Source organism: Panthera tigris, chromosome B2 (assembly GCF_018350195.1).
Source record: "Panthera tigris isolate Pti1 chromosome B2, P.tigris_Pti1_mat1.1, whole genome shotgun sequence".
Lineage (NCBI taxonomy): Eukaryota > Metazoa > Chordata > Mammalia > Carnivora > Felidae > Panthera > Panthera tigris.
In genome coordinates this window covers 138,386,464-138,408,866 of record NC_056664.1, presented here as the reverse complement: position 1 = coordinate 138,408,866, position 22,403 = coordinate 138,386,464, and the positions used below count along the sequence as shown (strand labels likewise).

Genomic DNA, 22,403 nt, shown 5'->3' with positions numbered 1-22,403 from the left:
AAGTAAACATAAGGTTTCTCATAGATACTAAAAGGTACAGTAAGTACCTATGAGACAATAAATAAGACCAAGTCTAAGCACTTCAGTAGGCTCCCCTCCTGGTAATCTTTAAGCAACCCTCTGAAAGCCCTGCTATAAAAACGATGTGATTTGATGACAGCCACAATAGTGTGGAATATTCCCCAATTTTAAAAATTGGATCAAGAAATAGTGGATTTAGGAAAATTACTAATAATGAATGGAAAGAGGCCTTCTTCTAAAGCATCACACTCACCCACTTTCTTAACTACTTGTATTCTTAAATCATTTAAAACAAATTGCTTTTGATAAAAGTAATCATCTATGTGCAATTTCTGTGCAGAGACCATTCTGAAGCAGATGTTACGGGCTTTTTTCTCCCCTCTCTGAAGAATTTATTAACCACAAAGGAACTGCTTGAAACCATCTTATTTGAATGAGATCTCGGTATTAGAATTCAAGGAAGAGGCCAGCGTTTACTTAGAAACCAAACAACTCACATCAATGATTCTTTCTAATTGTGTAAATACCAAATAGCTTCAGTCTGTCAAAGTCACCTGATACTATTTTAAAATCTAGCTCAAAAAAAAAAAATTTTTTTTTTTTTTAAAGCTTTCCTTTGCTGCATGCAGAAGGAAGGGAAGGAGGGTGGAGTGTTAAATATTCACGCTGCTTCACAAAGAGAGCTTGTCCAGATGCTCAGGCAGAGGGTGGTGGAGGTTTTGGAAAAGGGAATTCATCCAGGGAACAAAAGCATGAACGTCTGCCCTTGTTAGGGTGCCTCTTGGGAGTTTAAAAAGATTGCCTTGATAGCACACCTCCAGCTAAGTGCTAAGACTGCGCGTGAACTTGGTTCTGAAGGAATGATCCTTATTTCTTAAGTTGGTTTGCTATCCTACTCTTTCTCCTCCCACCCCATCCTCAGAAAGGAACCCCAGAACCTTCTATTTATTTGTCTTTTTTCTCTACATTAAGAGTTCCAAAATCCCTTTGCTTATATATGCACTAGAATGTCCACACGAATCCCCGAATCCAGGCTGTTCCCTTTGTGGGGGGCAGGTGGGGTGGGGGCAGGGAGCCAGATATGTGGCATATCTATCTGCCAGTTGCACCTTTGGCCACAGAAGAATGGAAGGCAAGGGATCTTTGCTTATTTCCATACCAAATTTAGTGCCAAGCAAGGTCTAAGCTTTCTGAATAGGCTCACGTGTTTGGATTTCTTTGGAGTTTAAAAATTTCTTACTAGAATATTGTGGAATACACAAAAATATACTCTAAAACACTGGGCAGGGATTCAACCAAAATAGACGCGATCTAAAAGCCTATAGCTGTGGCTAAATTACCCACAGCCTTCTTCAATTTTCTACTTATTTACTGGAAAATATAATCAAAATATAATTCTATTATAATCAATGTAACAGAAAATATAGTACAGTCAGAATCTGAAGAAAGCAAACACGTAATATTCCTGGGGAGGAATAATCTCTAAGCCGTGTTGCAGAATGCATCATCAGAGAGAGCCTTGGCCCTCGTAAATAGCCCAGCCTTTCCAAAAAAGAACAAAGAGTGGTTGTGCAAGTCTAGAAATCGACAGCAGTTCGGTGTAAGAAACTGTGAAAGACCCAAACCACATATGCACCTCTCTGTCTAGACACAGGGTGATACAAAGGGCTTGGCTGCTGGGCAAAGAGGAACCACGAAAGATGCGCTGAGCCAGCTACAAGACAAAGTAAATGACTAACAACCAAAATCAGTTTCAATTTTTATTATGAACGTCCAAAGTAGACAGCATACTGTGAAAGTGTTAGGTTCTCACTGATTAAGTTTCAAGAGACCACAGACTACTGTATTCCAAGCACTTTAATTTGTGACAGAGCCAAAACAAACAAAAGAATGATAAAAAATATTCTTTTCGGTGTAAAGAGTGCTCTTATTTGAGTTGCTGTTGCTGTTGTTGTTTTTTTCCCTGCAGGTATTGTGAACACTGATCATTTCCAAAACGCAAATCCTGGTCTGGTACTTGCAGCAAACTTTGATAAGCTCTGCCTGAATAAGAAGCTAAGAAGAAATGTACTTATAAAGTATGTTTACAACACAATGTAATATGCCCATTCATTGTCATTTCCTTCTTCTCCCACTAGGCTTCTCTTCTACCACCTGGGTACCTGCTGTTTGTAATAACGGGTCACTGAAGGCTGGAATGAAATACCCAGAAGACTATATTGAACCCCGGATTTCCTCCAAGCTGCATTGTTCTTTCAATGAAAGCTTAAGACTTTCAACGTTTGAGACTGTCCGAGGAGACGACTAATAAGGGATTAAAGTCACCAGTCAAGAACTACAGTCTATGCGTGTCGTGTTCAAGGAAAAAAGCCATGGTTTGCTAAAGCTATGGTTCTAATAATCTGTAGTTCCAACACAATACGACTTTTCCCCCCGGCAGGGTTTCCTTGCAATCTGCCCTCTCCATCACTGGTTCTGGATCACGCTACAGCTGGAGTTGGTTGCCATTTATACATTCCAATCAATTCTGGTCCTGTGGAAGGTGCATATCTCTTACAGATGCAATATTGTTCATCTGAGTGCATCCTCAAAAAGAACAATTATGAACTGGAAACTCATAGAGTTTGTGTTTAAAATTTATAAAATTAAACCTGTTCCAACAGGTAATACAGGGAGGCATGCTTGCAACCCGTGGATTCAATCAGAAACAATGTCTGAGAGCACAGAGCCTTCTCAATAGGTAACGGCGGCTTCCTTTTAACGCTTCCTTAAACAAGATCCGATGTGATGCACATTAGAACTTTGAAGCACGTCTCATTTATTTCTACAAGGCCTGGGACACGGGAAGGTGCCAGAACGTCATTCATCATCTTGCCTGTTGACAAAAGGAACAATAACTGGTCATCACTGGTCAATGGAATAACTTTTCCTAGTTTTTTTTTTTTTTTCCAAGATAATTCCTAAAGAAGAGATGATGTCAATACAACAGCAAATGTTTCAATGTTTGATGAATTTCTGTGCTTTACAACGCCATGTCTTCTTCCAGGAGGGCAGGAAGAATGAGAGTGTGCAGTGTTCATCTCTCTCCTCGTGCTGGAATTGTTCAGGAGAGCCCCCTGTCCTGGAAGTGAGCACACCCAGGCTCCAGACGCGATTCCACCAGTAACTATGTCACCTAACCTTGCCGGGCCTTCCTTCCTTCACATATACCCAAGAAGACCTCAGTGGGTGAGTTTTAAAAAGAAGGCCAATCCAACCACATTATTGGGTTCATGCGGCCCTGCCTCCATAGCTCCATACAGACCACAACCAGGTATAACCTTTTCAGTCTGTGGCAACGGCTAGGCTTAAAAGAAGTCTCAAACTGTTAGTGTATGAAGTCAATTAAAACCGTAAGCGATAATGTGATTAAGCTAAGTGGGTATAAACTTCTGAAAGCACCCATTTCCCCATCTTTTGCTGTCTTAAGATCTAAGAAGTGTCTTTGGTGGGGGGGTATCTGCTGGTTTTCTTAAATTAAAAAATAACTGTGTAAAAGCTGAAAACCACATTAAAAAAGATAGCACAGACGCCTGCTGTAAGAACATACTACATAGCCATAAAATTCAACTAGGTGGATGTGTTTAAGTAGCTGTAACTGGTAACTTTACCGAGGTACACGTTGCAGAGGTGGGACCTACACACAGGAAGTCTGACCCTAAAACTGATGCTTTCAACCACTATGCCAAATTACTTCACCATAGTTTGTTAAAATAATAATGAACTGGGGCTGGAAAGTTTAATGGAACTCTCACAGACGCCCTAGGTACAACCAGGAATTAGGTTAAATATTTGGAAACTTCAGGCAATTAGTTCCCATTAGTAACAAAATGATACATTTCAGTAATTGACAAACTATATTTAGTAATTACGATTTGATCTTTATGCCTCTGTGGCTGGTAAAACTTAGACGATGCCAAAACAACCATTTATTTATGTTATATTTACTTTTGAAGGCATCCTGGTTGTTACGTGTGCTAAGAAAAATGCGGAATAATTGTTTCATCTTTCTACTGTGTGTTTGGCAGAAGGGGAGACACAACTTTGTGAAATGTGTGAACGATCCACACAAAACAAAATAGGCACCAAGGTATCTATTGCTTCAGATTATTCTAAGTATTTTGCTAGTGTGTTCATCCTTCAAATGCTGACTTAAAAGCTACTCGAGAGAAAACGACAATGAAAATACGCTCATTTTGACTATCAGTAGCTACAGCACTAGAGGAACAGAGCCATTTCCTTCAATGTGGATAAGATTTGCCAGGTTGTAACAGGATAGGCTTGTCACAGAGCAAATCAGCAACTGTGTGGTAAAAGGCACCGAGACCACACCGGGGAATAAAACGAAAAAGACACAAATTTACTCAAATTGTAGGGCGGGGACATACCAGAATGATCTATCTAACACATGCACATACACACCAACACAGGCTCAATTTCTGTGTCTTTTGTTGCCAAGAAAGAGAAGTAAAGATTTCTGTCTTATCAAAAACATTTTAAATAAGCAAAGAGGAAGAAAATTTACTATGGGATTCTGGCAAAAATTTCTATGCTGGTGGATTTCGGGGATGTGTATATCCTAAGTCCCTGACGGAATCGCTTCAGAGCACGTAAAATGATCCACCACCGAAGAGGGTGGATAGTAAAAAGTAAACATCAAGTACTCATGCAAACAATTCAGAGGTGGAGATAATGGTCACAAGGCCTGTATTTGGAGACTGCTGCAGTTATCAAAGTGCCTTCACATTTATGAACCTTCTGGTTCTTATAAAGGGGGACCCAGCCTACACATGAAGCAGCTGAGATTTGAGGGCTTAGGCAGCTTGTCCGGCGTCACATGGGAACGAGAGTGGCCGAGCCACTGAGTGGGAATGAAAACCGGGTCCTGATTCCCTGGCCAGTGCTCCATCTTTTCGACGAGCTGTCTCTGGCTAGCAACACTGCGTTATCAATGAATTCGTTATTTATTATTATTCTTCATCTCTTCTGCCTAGTTTTGTTGCTACCATGACCCCTCACATATTAAGTGCCTTATGAAGAAGCCCTAACCTTGCAAAGCAGATAGAACCGTCTCACCATGTAACAGAGGCTTGGACTGGGGTTTGGACAAATGCCTTGCCCAGGGTCACGTGGCAAAGAGCGGAGCTGGACATCAAAGCCACGGCGGCGGTAAGAGCTCCTGCTCTTTGCATTCACTGTGTGTGCCGTCTTGGCGTATTCTGGGTTCTGGACCACTAAGCCCAAGTGTGCATACGTGCTGTGCAGCTCCATCTTTAGCAGCATAAGCTGCTTCCTTCATCTAAAGCCTCGTCACAAAAAAAGACACCCAGCTGCCCTACAGGTCTGCCCCAGAGCAGACACTCCGCATGGGTAGCTTATCCCAAACTCCTTAAAGAGCCAGCGCACTCCTTGTTAGCAGCTGCCAATGTGCGTCACTGTCCCCCATAATAATGGCTATAATTTCACAGAAAAGAGTAGGAGGCCCAAACGCCCCCTTGTCAACGAGAACATGGCACAGAAGATGACTTTTTATTTTAATTAAAAAAAAAAAAAATTTTTTTAACGTTTATTTATTTTTGAGACAGAGAGAGACAGAGCATGAACGGGGGAGGGACAGAGAGAGAGGGAGACACAGAATCGGAAGCAGGCTCCAGGCTCTGAGCCATCAGCCCAGAGCCCGACGCGGGGCTCGAACTCACGGACTGCGAGATCGTGACCTGAGCTGAAGTCGGACGCTTAAGCCACTGAGCCACCCAGGCGCCCCTAATTTTTTAATGTTTATTTACTTTTGAGCATGAGCAGGGGAGGAGCAGAGAGAGAGGGAGACACAGAATCCGAAGCAGGCCCCAAGCTCCGAGCTGTCAGCACAGAGCCCGACGCGGGGCTCGAACGCATAGACTATGAGATCGTGACCTGAGCCGAAGTTGGACATTTAACTGACTGAGCCACCCAGGCGACTGATTTTTTTTTTTTTTTTTTTTTTTTTAATAAATAAACTGAGACACAGCAGTGCCTGGAGATGAGAGTTAGTTAACAGTCGACGGCAACTGTAAAAGTTCTAGAACCAGTTTTCTGCAGCTCAAGTTGCCACTGATGATGTTCTTTGCTGCAACGTAATTTTGAAATGCAGTTATTCTTTTATAGAGCTGGTATAATAAAGGCAAATGGACTTAGAGGTGTCCCTATACAGATGTAACTCACTTGGGTCTGCTGGTTCTGGGTAATTTACACACGTGGCTCTCTCCATCTGTGCAAACAGCCCTGCAAATCAGACAGTTTCATGCACCCCACGCTGCAAACCAGAGAAATAAGGTTCAAGGAGGTTACCTGACCTCTTTAATTAATGAACTAATGAGACTATCTGGCCAAGACAACGCGGCTCCAGGGCGGCAGAAACAGACCTCAGGCTAAGTGTGCCTGACCCCAAGTATTTTATGCCTTTCCTTTCACAAGCTGCTGCACCCCAGGTATCTGAAGTGCCAGACATGCCAACGGCCACCCCACATTGTGACCCACGTGCGGGACTGCTGAGGAGGGGCCGGCGGTGACCAGGGCAGCAGGGGAAGCACACCTGCTTCCCAAATAGCTATATCCTTTCTTACTTGCAAAAACCCTGTTCTAGAAACAGGAGCCAGGCTTCCAGGTCAATTATAGGTGTCACAGAAGAGGGAAGGAGGAGGGACCAGGCAGAGTATCTCCACAGAGAGCCCACGACAGGCGAGGCAGCTGCATGCAGAAATAGAAATCAACCTAACTTTAATTCCATGGTAAAGGCTTCGTGGTCTATTTCACGTTTTACTCCCTTAAAGTAATTGTGTTCTGATTTCCAAATCAGCAGGCTGGAAATGGCCTTAAAGCCTGAAGAATCATTTCTAAATGACAGTTGAGAAAGAGAATCTACAGAGAGGCTCTGACCCCTTTTTAATGAATCTCCTCCATTTCTTCCCCGGCAGAATTGCCAGTGATCAGCAAAGTGACCGATCAGAATTCACTGCCTTCCTCTCCCCTGTTCGCTTACACAAGGAGGAGGTGTGAGATTATGAAGCCAGCCACAGAAAACCTGCCCAGAGTGTGATCTGTTCTGGCACGAATGCGTTGGATTCATCACCAGTGGGCTAACTAAGGAGGTGATGGAGCGGTACCAAGAAAACTAGGTCCTTGCAAACAGACTTTCAGATCCAAGCCTCAGCCAGCCTGCCCTGCCTCGTCGAAAGGCAAGTGCCAGAGTTATTCAGGGATGCCAGACCCCAATCTGCCTCGTCCAGCTGATCCTTCTGGTCAGCCCATATGGGAGCAGGATGCCTGGCACAGATCGGAAAGTATCAGTGTGTGCAGACATGTTCTAACATCATTGGCTAATGTTTCATTGTTCTGTAGTTAAAAACCTACTTAAAATGTGTGGAGCAACGTCCCACGTCCCATTAGATTAGAACAGTATGAAGTCTAGTCTTTCCAAGTACGGAGTGTAAGAATAATTAAAATAACATAAAGGCAATTATGCCCTATTGGGGAAGTTTATTTCCACGATGGGGGATACCCAGGGCTCCTTTATTAAACTGAGATCACATCATGTCCACACATGTATTGTGCATAAAATCTTTGTGCATAGTTAATTCCAACACAACATAAATAACCACCATATTAGTGCTAAAACAGAACTTAGGAATTGCAGGGCACAAAATTCTCATCCTAAACATTCACAAACCGAAGCTCAGACGTCTCCCATTTGTCTAAGGGTACACAAAGATTGGGAGTCTAGAAGACACTCTGATCTCTTGTCCTCTAAAACGCTGTATGTCCTATGATGTCCCACACTCATTTCATTCAAATATCTCAGATAGAATACCCTGGAAAATTATGCCATTTGGCATGAATGATCAAAAAGTCCGAATGCACGGACTTTTCAATGATCCAAATATAACAGATTTCTGGACCATCACAGACAGAGCCGTTTCCACGGGTGGTGAAGTCCACTCTCATGTGAGCTGGTGGGATGGAGACACAGGGTGTGGCAGACCCTTCTAGCAAAGCTCATTTATGGAGAAGCAGTTCAGTACACTGTTTAAGGTACACTCTGGAACCCACCCATCAGGCTTGCATCTCTGATTCTGCTTCTTATGCGGGGGGGGGAGCAATTCTTGGGTTACTGTGAGTTTGCACACCTGTACAACAGGGATTAATCCCAGCACCAAGGCTAACTGTGGGGGTTTAGGGAGGGGCCGTGTGGAAAGTGTCTGTCACAGAGGAGGCAGGAGGGATATGGATTCTTTCTCAGCCACCCATGTTCTCAGGGAGCCCTGGCGACACAGAGGAGAGCAGAGATGCTCCATCCATCGTTAGGTCACAGGAGCAACTCTGTGAATCCTTCTCAAGCGGCTAAGGCCCCGTCACCGGCCTCCCATGGTCCATATCCCTGGGAGAGCTCGGCTCCCATCATCATCTTCTCTCTCCTGTCCTTGCCTCTGAGCTCCTCTGTGACCGACTGAAAAAGTGAACGAAAGGCCCAGAGCCCCTCACACCTTCCTCATGGATCAGGGCGTTAGTAATCCCACAGGCCACGCACTCTGGTCATTATGGAGTCGGGGTTCCTCCCTTCTTCACCCTCCCCCAACCATGAAACCACCCCCCTCCTCCCTCTTTACTTCTCAGCAGTCTCTCTCTCTCTCTCTCTCTCTCTCTCTCTCTCTCGGGGCCATTCCTGTTTGCAGGAGAGAATCACCCCAAGTAACTAGGAATCAGGGCACTTATATACATTTTTTTTTTTTTTTTAATTTCAAAGCCTTTGCCTTTGTTGAGATAAAAGGAAAACAAAGCATCCATGTTAACATTTCACAGATGCCCTGGTAAGTCTGCACTTTGACACCCTGAGGCCTTGCACTTGGGTGGGGCGAGGAGATGAAAAAGAACAAAGAGAAAGAGGAAAAGAGCAAGTTATCAAAGGCACCATTCTAGAGCCTCAAGACTGACCAGAGCGTAGGCTCCAAGCAAGCCAAGCCGAGATTTGGCTTTGCTGTTGTGTCAGGGCCCCTCCCTGGCACAGGGCTTCTCAATGGCTCCTCAGGGAAGGGCAGGGGGAATGAAAGGGAATTCAACTGAAGGCCATCCTGCAAGTCTGATGGTCTCCTGGCTACCCTTCAATCATCTAGACCTTCTGTAATAAAAAACAGCCCTGTGACACTCTTTCCTTTGGCAGTGAAATCACCTCAACCACACGGAGACCCCCAGGCTAGAGGCTGATGCTAAATGCTGATGACTTTTCCATGGGAGCTTGCTTTAGGCCAGCTCTCCTTCTGGCTTAAAGGTTAAAAGGTTCAACTTTGGGTTTCCAAGAACAGAGACTGTCACGTGACAGTCACATGATGCACTACCCTCGTTTTTCAATCTGGCCCATTCAAATGGTCAGTAGTGGGATGTATTCTTCCTCTCTCCCAGGCTGGAGCAAAACCTGTTAATATTCATTTAGTAAAGTTGAACCCATCAGATAACAGATTTTTAAAAATAATTTTAAAAGTTAACCTTAAAAGACTTCTAATATTTTTTAGAGGCATGCCACTTTCATGCATAGAGTATACTCTAGAAACACAGGGCAGTAAGTAAATTTCATTTTTAGAGTACTGGGAAAAAACTGGTGTTTAAAGAAATCCTATTGGTTAACCTTCTTCAGAAGGCAAAGAAACCTTTTTGAAAAGTGAACAATCATCCTTTTTTTTCTTTTTTAATTTCAATTTTCATATATCCAGTTTGCTTAAAGCAAATTCAATCTGGTGTCCTCAGCTGTCGTCACAACTGAACTGGAGAGATTATATGGCCACCAAGTTGAACAGATGCTTTTTTCTTTTTTCTTTTTTTTTTAATAGCTGCAGAAACTAATTTGCAAACTGAATTCGCGGTGAAGAATTGACATGACTGTAGTCAAAGAAATGACAAGCCACTCGCTTTTCTTGGCTGCCATTAAATAGCCCCAGGAACAGTGACCACTGGAGTTCTCAGGACAGGATTATCCACGCACAGCCCTGTGGGACAGTGAGCCCTGAAGGAGCAAGGCCCCAGGGTTGGAGGGAAGGGACAGGTGGCCAGAAGTACCTTCAGGGACCCAGCCTGCCTCATCCACAGCCCCCTCCCCCGCCTTGGAGGACTCCACTGTGTCCGTATCAGCTCTTGACTTTATCTTATCTGTATATGCTTTATCTGTTTATCTAGAACACGTATTTAAAATCAGGAATTTGCTGCTTAAAAGAACCACGAGAAGGTTAAGTGAGTGAAATGGAAAGAAAAGAGAGAGAGAGAGAGAGAGAGAGAGAGAGAGAGACTGTTACTCTCCTTGCCCGCTTGGGCAGAACTAGTGAATGGGCTCACACGGTCTGGTTAGTTATCAGAACTGCGTGAATTTGCCTTCATTCCCGTCTCTCTCAAGGGCACGTAAAATAACCAAGATGGTGCTAGGGCTCCACATCCACAGAACGAGCACCCTGCAGTGGTGGCAAATGCAACAGCCAAGGTCACCTTCACACCTACAGCGTAGTGAGGACAGGACTTGGCCCCACGACTCCACGGTCAACAGCCATCAGCCTGGCTTTAACCGAGGCCCCCTCGGTGCACCGAGTAGTAACTCTGAGGTCAGGGAGAAACAATATACTTGAACTGCATGTCTTTTTATTTTTTGGAGCAGAATAATAGTTTTCAAGAAGGCACAGCGTCTTATTTAATAAGCTCACAGAGAACTCCAAACATGACCCAAGTTAATGAGCCACTGATAGATACTCTTTTTCTACAAACAGCACAATGTCAGGGAATATCCGTTCTGGGCAAATATGAAAGCAGAAAATCAAACAGGATATGGCTTTTAAAAAAAATATGGGCGGCTTTCTACGACCATATTCTCAGAAGCCTTGACCAGGATTTGGGATAAGAAAAACTCTTCATCTGCAGCGTTTGAGAGCTGATGTGTACAGCCTCTGTACCCCACACAGAATTCCCTCACGTGCTCACGAGGTGACGTGGCACAGAACATTCCAGGACACGTCCCACGTCCCACCCGCATTCCATCCAGCTGCCCAGAGTGGGAAGACCTTAGACACTAGTGAGCGACACTTCTCAGATGTTACCAGACCCCCGGATTACAAATCCCATTACAGTATGTCATTTCCCTCCTAAAACAGGTAGGCAACAATGAGCAGAAAAAGGCTGGCTGGAGACCCCGAAGGTGGCGGTCAACGGGGCCAACTCACCAGCAAAGTGACACATCCCTGCTCACTCGCCTTGCAGGGAAGGTTATTCACATCTGTGCCTTAGCAAAATGATAGACTGTTACATGCCACGAGTCAGCTTAGAATAGCTCCAAGCATCCATATCAGAGTCAGGAGTGCTATGGGACTCTAGCATGAGTTTATAGGTAGCTTCCTAGTTCCGAGCTATGAGATTCCACTGTGTCAGATGCACGAGTGGCGAACCGCTTGGCTAGAAGCGGGTTTGCCCGGTTCCTTACAGGACCCCCCTGCCTCTGGGATACAGTGTGGAAGCCACTGATCTAACATATACAACCTTTGTTTGGAAAGACTTGTTCTACAATGATTTTAAGCAGTATCAGTGAATCTGATGAACTCATGACCCCAAGGTCAAGAGCTGAACGCTCTACAGACTGGGCCAGCCAGGCGCCCCTCCACTGTCTCTTTGTATCTTCAAAAGAAACTGCTACTTATTTTTCCAACCACCTGCCACCTAACACGGTCAAAAGCCTGTGTCCTCCCTGGCCTCTGGCGATTTCAAAGAAGCTTTTCCTGCCTCTTGGGACAACCTTGCGCTTAACTATTTATCCTTTTCCTTAAGTGACTGCTTGAGCTTATTAGCAAGCCTTTGCAAATCCTGGCAAGGGGACCGCAGAGGGATTGCAAACTTATCACTGCAGTATGAAGTGGGGGGAATGAGGGCCTGACTTCCGCTCCTGACCTCCAAGCAGCCGTCATTAACCTCACTTCACAGAGGGGGACACCAGCTCCTAGAGGCTAAGTCACCCTCTCAGCTCGTACCATTCTTGCAAGGCAGGGCCTACATTTGAACCCGAAGTCTGTCCTCTTTTTGGTGATGTCTCCGCAACAGAGGACTGCATTGTATCCCCCAACAAGGGCTCCAGCTTGGTGCAGGCCGGGTGATAGGAAGCTTCTGCAAGGCTCCAAGATAAACCCGGTCTGACAAAGGGCTCTTCTGCATCGAGAACCCACTGTTGGGTTTAAGCTGCCAGCAAAAAGCATGCGAGCAAATCATCTCCAGAGAATCGAGTTGCCAAAAATGTTGTCAAAATGTCTGGCTTTCTTTCCCTCTGGAATTATGACAAGTCACACATCTTTTCACATTCTATAGCTCACTCTTTGGAACATCTCCCAGGATGCTTAATAGAGTGCCACGCTGGAGAAACTGTCCAAGGTTAACACAGTCGTGGCTGGACTTACACCAACATGCCACAAGGCAACAAGCGGACAGGGCACGGAGTCATGCCGCAGGGAAGGAGGCAACGCACGACTGGTAGTTATAAATTAAAGTAGGAGGACCCGGGTGACAGTGAGACGGGCATTCAATGTCACTCTTTTGTTTGCATTATATTAACTCTTCAGGGATGTTGAAAGTGTTGAAAACAGATACTTGACTACCAGCAAAGGAGCCGAATAAATAGTATGTCTACTCATTTAGTTCTTATTTACTAAAAAGAAATGAAACTCAAGCTACAATTTAGAAGTGGTAGTATGTTAGGGTTTGTCTTTAGAAAAAAAAAAATGTGTATCAAGACACCTGGGTGGCTCAGTCGGTTGGGCATCCGCCCGGCTGTTGATTTCAACTCAGGTCATAATCTCATGGTTCATGAGTTTGAGCCCCACCTGGGGTCCTCACTGGCAGCGTGGAGCCGGCTTGGGATTCTCTCTCTCCCTCTCTCTCTCTCTCTGCCCCTCCCCAACTCTCTTTCTCAAAAATAGATAAATAAACATTTAAAAAAATGTATATCAATCCTCAATTATATCTCAAAGTAATAATTTAAAGATTACCTCAGTGGAGTGGCACCTGACTGACTCAGTCAGTAGAGCACACGACTTGATCTCAGGGTCGTGAGTTTGAGCCCTATGTTGAGCGTAGAGATTATTTAAAAACATTTATTAAAAAAAATTATCTCAGTGGATATATGATATATTCTTTATTTTTGGTTTATTCCAAATATACCCAAATATATCTTTTATATTTCTTAAACTGCCTGGGCAATTTTTTTTTTTTTTTTTAACAGTTAAGTAACCAAACATTTGGTGGTGGATATAAAATAAAAAAAGATATTCTGGTGTCACCTCGCTTTATTGCTCTTCGGAGATACTGTGTTCTGTACAAATTGAAGGTTTGTGACAACCCTGTGTCAAGCAAGTCTATTAGTGCAAATTTTCCAAAAGCATTTGCTCACTTCCTGTGTTTGTGTCATATTGTGATACTTCTCACAATATTTCAAATTTTTTATTATTATATTTGTTATTGTGACCTATGATCAGTGATTATGACTTGCTGAAAGCTCAGATGATGGTTAGCATTTTTCAGCAATAAAGTATTTTTATTTTATTTATTTTAGAGAGAGGATGTGTGCATGCGAACAGGGGAGGGGGCAGAGGGGGAGAGAGAGAGAATCTCAAGCAGGCTCCATGCTCAGTGCAGGGCCCAAAGCAAGGCTCGATCCCATGAACCTGGAATCATGACCTGAGTCAAAATCAAGAGTTGGACACTCGACCGACTGAGCCACCCAGGTGCCCCAGCAATGGAGTATTTTTAAATGAAGTATACACTGTTTTCAAAAAAGCATAATGCTATTTTGCACACTTTACACACTACAGTGCAGTATAAACATAACTTTTATATGCACTGGGAAACAAAAACTTACTTTGACTCACTTTATTGTGATATGTGCTTTATTGTGGTGGCCAAACCCGGAATATCACTGTGTTCTCAAAAAGCCTTTAACTACAACTACTTAAATGGCCCTCCGCATCAAGATGGGGTTAGATGGATTCCAATTTTGTTTTGTTACATGTAAAAATGAAACTGCCAACCGACTATTCATGATATCCATGCTGGGAGTGTGTTCCTAGTAGTGAGGTAAGTAAGCCCTTTACTCTGCTGTCTCTGTCTCTTTAGACAGGTCCTCTTGGGTCCGAGATACTCTTTCTCTTGCAAAGAAAGCAACACATCTCTGAAGTGAATAAAATCCACAACCCTCATCTTTTACCACTAAATTCTAGCCACTCGTCCTCAATCTCAGGGTCAGTCGGGAGTTAGCTGAGAGAAGCGTCTCAAGTAATTTCTTGGGTTTAGTTCCAATGATCAAGTGCAAATCTGCAAATTATTTCTTTTAAATAAGAAGTTGAAAGGATTCAAGGTTATCCCTGTCACAGTCACTATCATTTATGTTCCGTGTTTTCTTGAGTGGGAGAAAGGGAGGATGAGTTAAGGGGGTTTCTTGCGTAAACAGCGTTCATCGCATCCATTTCAGTTGAACAAAGGTTCTGAGTACACCGTGGCTCTAACCGGTGGGGCCACAGATTGAGGGCAAGGCTGACACTGGAGCTGATTTCTTTTAGGAAAACTGTAAAGAACACTGAAACATCCTAAACTCTGGCAAATCAATACACATCAGGGAACCAGGGGATAGGGTTGCCAAATATAGCAAATGAAAACACTGAAGAAATAACTTGTAGTATAAGTATGTCCCAAATATCGCATGGGACATAACTTACACTAAAATTCACTTGTTATGTATCTGAAATTTAATTGAGCTGGGTGTTCTGCATTTTATTCAGCGCCCTACCAGGGCGTCAACTGTGTGGGTACCTCAGGGACACTGAGCCAACATAACAGGTTGTGTTCATTTCCACAGCAACATGGTTAATCTAGAACTGAAGATGTTTTTCAGGATGTGTATCCTTACCTACTTATTCCTGACTATAAGAATGCTCCCTTTGCAAGTTCCCTCCTTTCTCTCCAGTGGGTAATTACTGTGAGCTTAACCACATGCCTGAGATGTTCCAGGAGCTGGGGACAAAGAGGTGGTAAAGCACTGCCTCTGTTCTGGGGCAGTTCACACGCCGGCAGAAAGAGAATTAAAGGAAGTGGACAGAAGTGTGCTATAAATGCAAGCGGAGTAGGTGAAAGACGGTCCCAGAGGCTGAGGGTGGGCACTGCTTTAGACAAGGTGTTCTTCAAAGCTTTGTCTAAATTCAGACAGACGGAATGTGCGGGAATCTGAGGAGTGTGGAAATGTGACAGGGTATGCGTGTATGTGACAGAGAGAGAGGGAGAGAGAGACTGAGATTGAGAGAAAGGAGATGAGAATAAGAGGGGAAATGGTCACCCGACATTCTCAAAGCAAAGCACGGGTAGGAGCCACTCAGTGCCAACAAGGAGCCTTCAGGCGAACCCTGTAGCACAGGAAACCAGCGTCCTCAGTAAGGAAGCGGCCACCTCACAGACCATCTCCAGAAAATCAACCTAACACCGTTTACACACTGTGTTTAGAAAGGACACCTGCGACCAGGAAAACAGCTCCCTCGTGTCCTACCAGCCTGTCCACGAGGAGTCGGGAGGAATGTGTGTGTGACCACCACCTGGACCCACATTCCCCGCTCAGAGCAACTAGCGGACTGGATTGTGGTCTCCACACGGGAAATAAAGCCCCCATGGCTCCTGAACCCTTCTTCTTTTCAAAAGGACAAGGGCAAATATCTGTTCTTTGGTTGCGGTCACGGCAGCACTGACCGGAGCCAGGAACCTTGCCAGCATTTAACAGTTATAGTTAATGACACTGTGCCTTTGACTTAGCACCCAAAGTTCTGAGGAAGGACTTCCTTTTAGATCCACAACAATAAATACTTTATTTTAGATATAAAGGTATATCAAAATATCTATCCTTAACAATCTACCTATCTGAAAGAAAAGCGTTGTTGTTTTTTTTTTTTAAGAATTAAGTAAAAACCCACAGCTCACTTTGACGTGTAGGAATGTGTGCTGCTCTCTGGCATCCAGAAGGGTCGATATGCAAATTAGATTCTGCAGTTTCATTTCACCTGCTTCTACCTTTCATTTCAATCAGGTTCGACCCTGAAGGGTAATGATCAAATCAGGGAATGAACCAGGTTGAACCTGATGCCTTTTTCCTACAAGAGAACCCAAACTTTTTATTTTTTATTTTTTTTTAAATTTGTAATGTTTAGTTTTTGAGAGAGAGACAGAGTGTGAGCAGGGGAGGGGCAGAGAGAGAGAGAGGGAGACACAGAATCCGAAGCAGGCTCCAGGCTCTGAGCTGTCAGCACAGAGCCCGACGCGGGTGCTCGAACCCACGAACCGTGAGATCATGACCTGGGCTGAAGTCGGACGCTTGACTGCCTGAGCCACCCGGGTGCTCCTACTAAACTTTTTAATCTTGAATCACACACCCAAAAAAAGGAGACCATCTCAAATAGCCACATCTTCTATAGCAACAATTCAGAATTTGCACGTGATGCTTTGAGCAACCACAACCACACAGAAATATAGAATACCGAGTCAGAACCGCAGAATCTCAAGTCCAAAGGGGCTTACATGTCTCAGACCAATGCCCACTTGGAACCCTGAGTTGTCTCTCACCCCTGAAAGTGGCCTTTGTCCAGGGAGCCTCTCTAGGGGCTGGGCCTCTCCTGAGGCTGCCATTTCTTCTGGGTCACCTTTGAGGGCTAAGAAGCCTGAATCCATGCCCTCTGGTGTCACAAAGGAGAAGTCCAATCTTTCTACGCGCTTCACTTATTCTAAGCCAGTGGTCATAAAACCCTTCAAATATTCTCTAACGTGAGTATATGAATCCTCACCTGCCTTATACAGACTCCCCCAAATCTGGATCATTCTCCTAGGGACACATTTGAAACACGTCCCTTAAGGTATGGAAACTGGAACTGAATTCGAACCTTCAGATGGAGTGTGATCTGTGTGGAGCCGGCCAGCATGGTCAAGGATGACCACGCATCTCAGTGAGAACCAGATTCTGCTGCTGTAGACACCTGAGCCTTCTCCTTGGTGTCTGACAGCCATGTGAGTCTGACTCTGTCTCTTCCTCACAGGTTACTTTTTTTTTTTCTTTAAGTTTTATTTATTTGTCTTTTTAGTAATCTCTACGCCCAACACGGGGCTCCAACTCACGACCTCGAGATCAAGACACGCACGCTCCACCGACTGAGCCTGCGCCCCCCCCTCGCGGGTTACTATTAAGCAGCATCACTTTATCTCACACTTGCAACAAGTAAGTTTTCTGGACCCGGGGACAGAACTCACGCAACATTTTAGTCTTCTTTTCCACCTTCATATAACCCGTAGGTTTAATCAGCATGCAAGCTATCCATTTCCTCATTCAAATCAGTAGTAGGGAAATGGAAGAAGGCAAAGCTGAGGTTAGACATCTGTGTCCCATTTCCGCCTCTTTAGATCTGCAAGAGCACTCAGAATGTAGACATCGCTGCCACAGCACTGAAACCTCCTCTTGGAGACTTGTCCACGCTGGCCCCGCGTGCCAGCCTGTGACTCCTTGTTCCCGGCTGTCCTTGTCCCTTGCCCCCCTCATTTCATCTTGGTGCTTCTTCTTTATCCATTTGAGTTTGCTTTCCTCCCTGTGACCGAGGCTGTGGCTTTGTCTCTGCTTCACACTGTCAGGCAACGGCAGGTAGAGAGGGTTGCCCCCCCCCCCCCACCGACCCCGTGCTCTACTATGCGATCGGGGGCCACCCTTATGGTCCCGCCTGTAGGGCTGACACTGGTCCACTAGCCAGCATCTGGGGGGTGGGGGGGGAGACGAGCCAGTGGGCTGCACTGCCATCCAGGCCTGATTTCTCCACCCTTTCCCTAAACAGATCTTTAGCAACTTTCTTAGAGATCTTCCTCGCATCCTGACACAGAGCATCTACAACATTTTTCATGGATCAATCAAATCACCCTATTTAAAAGCTGCAATCTTACTTCTGGCAGGAATTCTTCTCAGTGAACCTATGCCAGTTCTTTGGGACACAGAATCCCTTTTTAATAGCTGACAAACCTTTCAATTAACTCTTTTTAGCATCACGCTGGGAATGATGACAAGTCCACTGGCCTGTAGTTCTAGGAAACTAGCTTCTTCTTTCCTTGAAAATCAAAACATCCGCCTAGCAAATTCCAAGCACAGGAATCCTTTCTTGCTTCCCACAATTTCTGGATTTTGCAGCAATTTTGAGATCAACCTATAAATTCTGGTTCGCAGCGATGTAATTTTTCAAGGCCTGGGCCGCTGTGAGAATAACGGGGGTCTTCTCATTGTCGTCTGATCTTCCTTAGATTTTTCCCTCTTATGTCGAGTGTTTGCTCTGTCTGCTAATGTAACGCCCCATGCCCCCTGCCCCCTGCCCCCTGCCCCATGCCGTGGCACTCTCCCTTCCTCACTGTTTTCACCCTGAGCAACATGTAGAAGACATTGGTGCCGTCTTCAGTATTTTACATAAGCCGCATCTCAAACCAACCTGTAGCCTCCTGGCTGGCTTCCTAGAGCGTTGCCCTACTTTTCCTGGCCACCTTGGACCGTGCATCTTTCCCCAGAACTGTCGTTTGCACAAAGACTTTGTTTCTTCTTCATCAGGACTAGGCGTCACTTTGCATATCATAGCTGGATTACATTATTGAGTTCATTAGCCCTCCCGTGTCCGCTTCCCTTTTTGAAACCCTACCTCCTGAATTTATCTCTGAGCCCTTTGAAATCTGTCTCCCCAAAACTGTCACAGTTCAAGCAGTAGGCCAGCCACACGTGCTCGATGCCAGTATTACGCACGGCCACATACTTAGGGTAACAGCTACCCGCTCACTTTACACAGTGTCTTTACCATAGATTCCCATCAGCGCCCAGGACAAACAGGCATCATTAGCCCCATTTTTGTGGAGAGATACAGAGAGATTAAGCCTGTGGCCCAAAGCGACCTGGTGAGCAAGTGGCAAAATAGGAAAAGCACAGCTCTGGGTGACACCAGGGCTCAGGTGTTTCCTCCAACCTACATGGTCTTATACTCTCTAGAAAGTTTTCCTTTTTTTTAAGAGGATGATTTAACTACTGCTTTTCCAATGTTTATAGCTACTATTTCATTCTTTTTTTCCAACTGCATTTTTTATTTTTATTTTTAGTTTATTAAGTGTTTACTTAGAGAGAGGGAGAGAGAGAGCATGAGTGGGCGAAGGGACAGAGAGGGAGGGAGAGAATCCCAAGCAGGCTTCACACTGTCAGCGTGGAGCCTGACGCAGGGCTCGATCTCACGAACCATGAGATCATGACCTGAGCCGAAATCAAGAGTTGGACACTTAACCAACTGAGCCACCCAGGCACCCCTGCATTTTTTATTGTGATCTCTCTCTCTATATATATTTTTTGAGGTACACTTGACATAAGATTATGTTAGTTTCAGTGAAATAGTAGTGAAAACCTTCTTTTTGCAAAGTTTTACCCTATATACTCATAGATTCTATATGGCAAATAAAAATCTTCTTTATTTTTAGGAATAAAAAATATGCCTTGGGGCACCTGAGTGGCTCAGTCGGTTTCACGTCCAACTCTTGATTTCAGCTCAGGCTGTGATCCCAGGGTTGTGAGATCAAGCCCCATGCTGGGCTCCATGCTGAGTGTGGAGCCTGCTTGGGATTCTCCCTCTCCCTCTGCCCCTCTCGCCCACTTGCATACCCTCTCTAAAAAACAAACAAAAATGCCCAAATTTAGGACTAGGTGATTTTATTGTTTCCATACTTATCTCTATCTTATATTTTTTCCTACAGTATGCATTACTTGCATGACTTTTAAAATAGAAATAATAATAAAGATAGAATCCGCGTGTTCTGAGACACAATTTTATCTGTACAATGGGACAGATACTCTTTACTATTTAGCAAAAGTTAAAAATAATTGCAAAAGGGAAGTTTTGCAAAGTTAAGGGGCTTCACGACTGGCAGTTTTATTATAAAAATAGGAGAAAGATACATTTGTTTATTGTTTTAAAGAGGCACCTGGTCAGCTGGACTGGGCGGGGGGTGTGGCAGGTCTGTATTAACTCAGGGCTCCGCTGTCTCCGCCACCGGGGAGTAAAAGCTAATGTCTCCCCCTGTGCTCCCATTTTGAGTTGACTGGAGCTGTGTCCAGGAGTGGAGTCTAACTAAGGGCCTCTGTTTTCCTCCCCCACCCTATCTCACTTCTACCTGGGAGCAAATATGATTCATGTAGATGGGCACAGAGTGGGCCTGCTCCCATAGGCCTTAGTAAATTCATTAACTAACGAATGTGATAATTGGGGAGTTCTCCTACATATTTTACCAACATCTATAGATTATTATGTGCATTGTACGAATCTCAAGTGCCGAAATTAGAAGCATGGTCTTAAAGGAACCTGGGCATTTCTTAGGCATGTTAAGGAACCTGTCCAAGGTTACACAGTTAATGACTAAAGAAGTCGAGGACTAAAATTTAAACTCTATTTTTTAAAAAAACTTAATGTAAATTGTTTTTTAGATAAACTCCTGAGTTAATTTAAATAGCTAAATTCTAATCCGAGCAAATCTCAGTTTGGAAATCAGACGTCTATGGTATATAGTACAAAGAGGAACACTTTTTCTCAGTTGAACAGTTATGTAGATTTATATGCATATTTCATAGTTTTAAAAAATTACAAAGATCAATGGTTTGGTAGCTGGCTGAAGTAATTCCATATTTTAAAAATCTGTAGGAGGCATCTGTTAGCAGTTTTGAGTTTCTACCGCAGACTAACAATTTGGTGATAGCAAGCTGTCTTCCAATTAATGTTCCAGAAAACATTTTATTTCAAGATTTTCAGGTCCAGAGCCAAGATTTCCTGGGATTCAGTTATATGAAGCATCGTAGTTTTTGCCTTTTATAAATTTTTCACATCTAGGGTTAATAAGCAGTGCGTCTTGAAGAAATGTTGACTTCCTAAAAAAGTTTAACCGAGACCTGCCTTTAATCTTTCCTACCCTAGTGGATAAAGTCAAAAAAACATTTAGAATCGCCATCACATTATATTTGTATCATTCCTTTCTCAAAATTATACAATTTCCCGTGTGTGCACGTGCGTGTGTGTGTGTGTGTGTGTGTGTGTTCCCTTAGCAGACTCTACAAGCGTTCACCCTCCCAACGAGGTTCACTTGGTTTTCTGAGGCTCGTTTCCCCACACCCCCACAGGGTTCATTGTGTAAAATCACACCCTCTACCATCTTCAAAACGCAGGAGACTAACCTTCCTTATGAAGCCTTTCGGACGACTTCCTCTTAGCCGCCAGACCTGGATCCACGGAGTCACATGCAACACACTGGGTACATATTTGGTTTCCATGCTTTCCTGCCTTCTGTTACTATTACGCTCGGAGCTTCTAAATGGAGGACGGCACTTAATTTCTCTAGCACCCAACACAGTGCCTGGCCACTCAATTATCTGTCGGGTGAACAAATAAAACAAGACCTAAAGCCAAACTGATTACCAATATGCGCTCATTCTTAATAGTTACAACTTTTCCTTTTTCTGTACTATTTCAAATAATAATGCAGAAAATGTGAAAATCTATACTAATGCTTTTTTTTGTTTTCATTTGAAAACTGAAAAAAAAATAGTAGACAAAGTCTCATGTTCTGGCATTTACTGTCTGTCTTGTCCTATAGCTCCTGGTTTATAAACTGTCAGCTCTACGAGCCTATAAACTTTATGGATATGGGACTAGTATCTTATCCAACCCCCTATCAAGTATAAACCCACCGTAGTGTCAGCCACAGGCACCGGAAAATTATTTGGGGGAAATGCCTAGGAGGGAGGCCCAGCATGTGCTTACTCTCCTCAGATGGGAAAGAGAGAACAGAAGCAAATAAAGAGAACGTGTGTATATGCAAAAGGCTATTATCACTAGAATTAGCACAAGTACAAGCAGAGAAGTAAGGAGGAAATTGGGCACACACTGTGCACATCAACCTCTTGGAAAGAAAAAACCAGGAAGTTTCCGTACATGCTGATCCGGGCAGGCCCCACACAGACCACCAGGGACAGCACAGAAGCTGTAGGGGAGAATGGGTGGGGAGACATTGTAGGTAACTGGTCACTTGGCCTCCAGGACAGCCAACAGTCAGATGTTTTATAGCTCTGAGAGTGTTAAACTTCTACTGTGTGAAGCCAAATGTATATGTATACATACATATATGTGCAGTTAAAAACTATAAATCTTGGGGCGTCTGGGTGGCTCAGTCGGTTAAGCGACCGACTTCAGCTCAAGTCACGATCTCACGGTCCGTGAGTTCGAGCC

General features: G+C 44.1%; 2 protein-coding genes across 2 annotated transcripts in view; both read right to left on the bottom strand.

The window, feature by feature from the left end:
• LOC122238788 overlaps positions 1–16,303 on the bottom strand; it is a 91,987-nt gene extending 75,684 nt beyond the window's left edge. Inside the window, exon 1 of the mRNA XM_042987375.1 lies at positions 16,063–16,303. Coding sequence (XP_042843309.1) covers positions 16,063–16,137 — 75 coding nt within the window. The 5' untranslated portion in view covers positions 16,138–16,303. The remainder of the gene's footprint in view (positions 1–16,062) is intronic.
• SCAF8 (SR-related CTD associated factor 8) overlaps positions 1,769–22,403 on the bottom strand; it is a 159,099-nt gene continuing 138,464 nt past the window's right edge. Inside the window, 2 exon segments of the mRNA XM_042987377.1 lie at positions 1,769–2,896; positions 21,353–21,547. The gene's annotated coding sequence lies outside the window, so the exon portion shown is untranslated.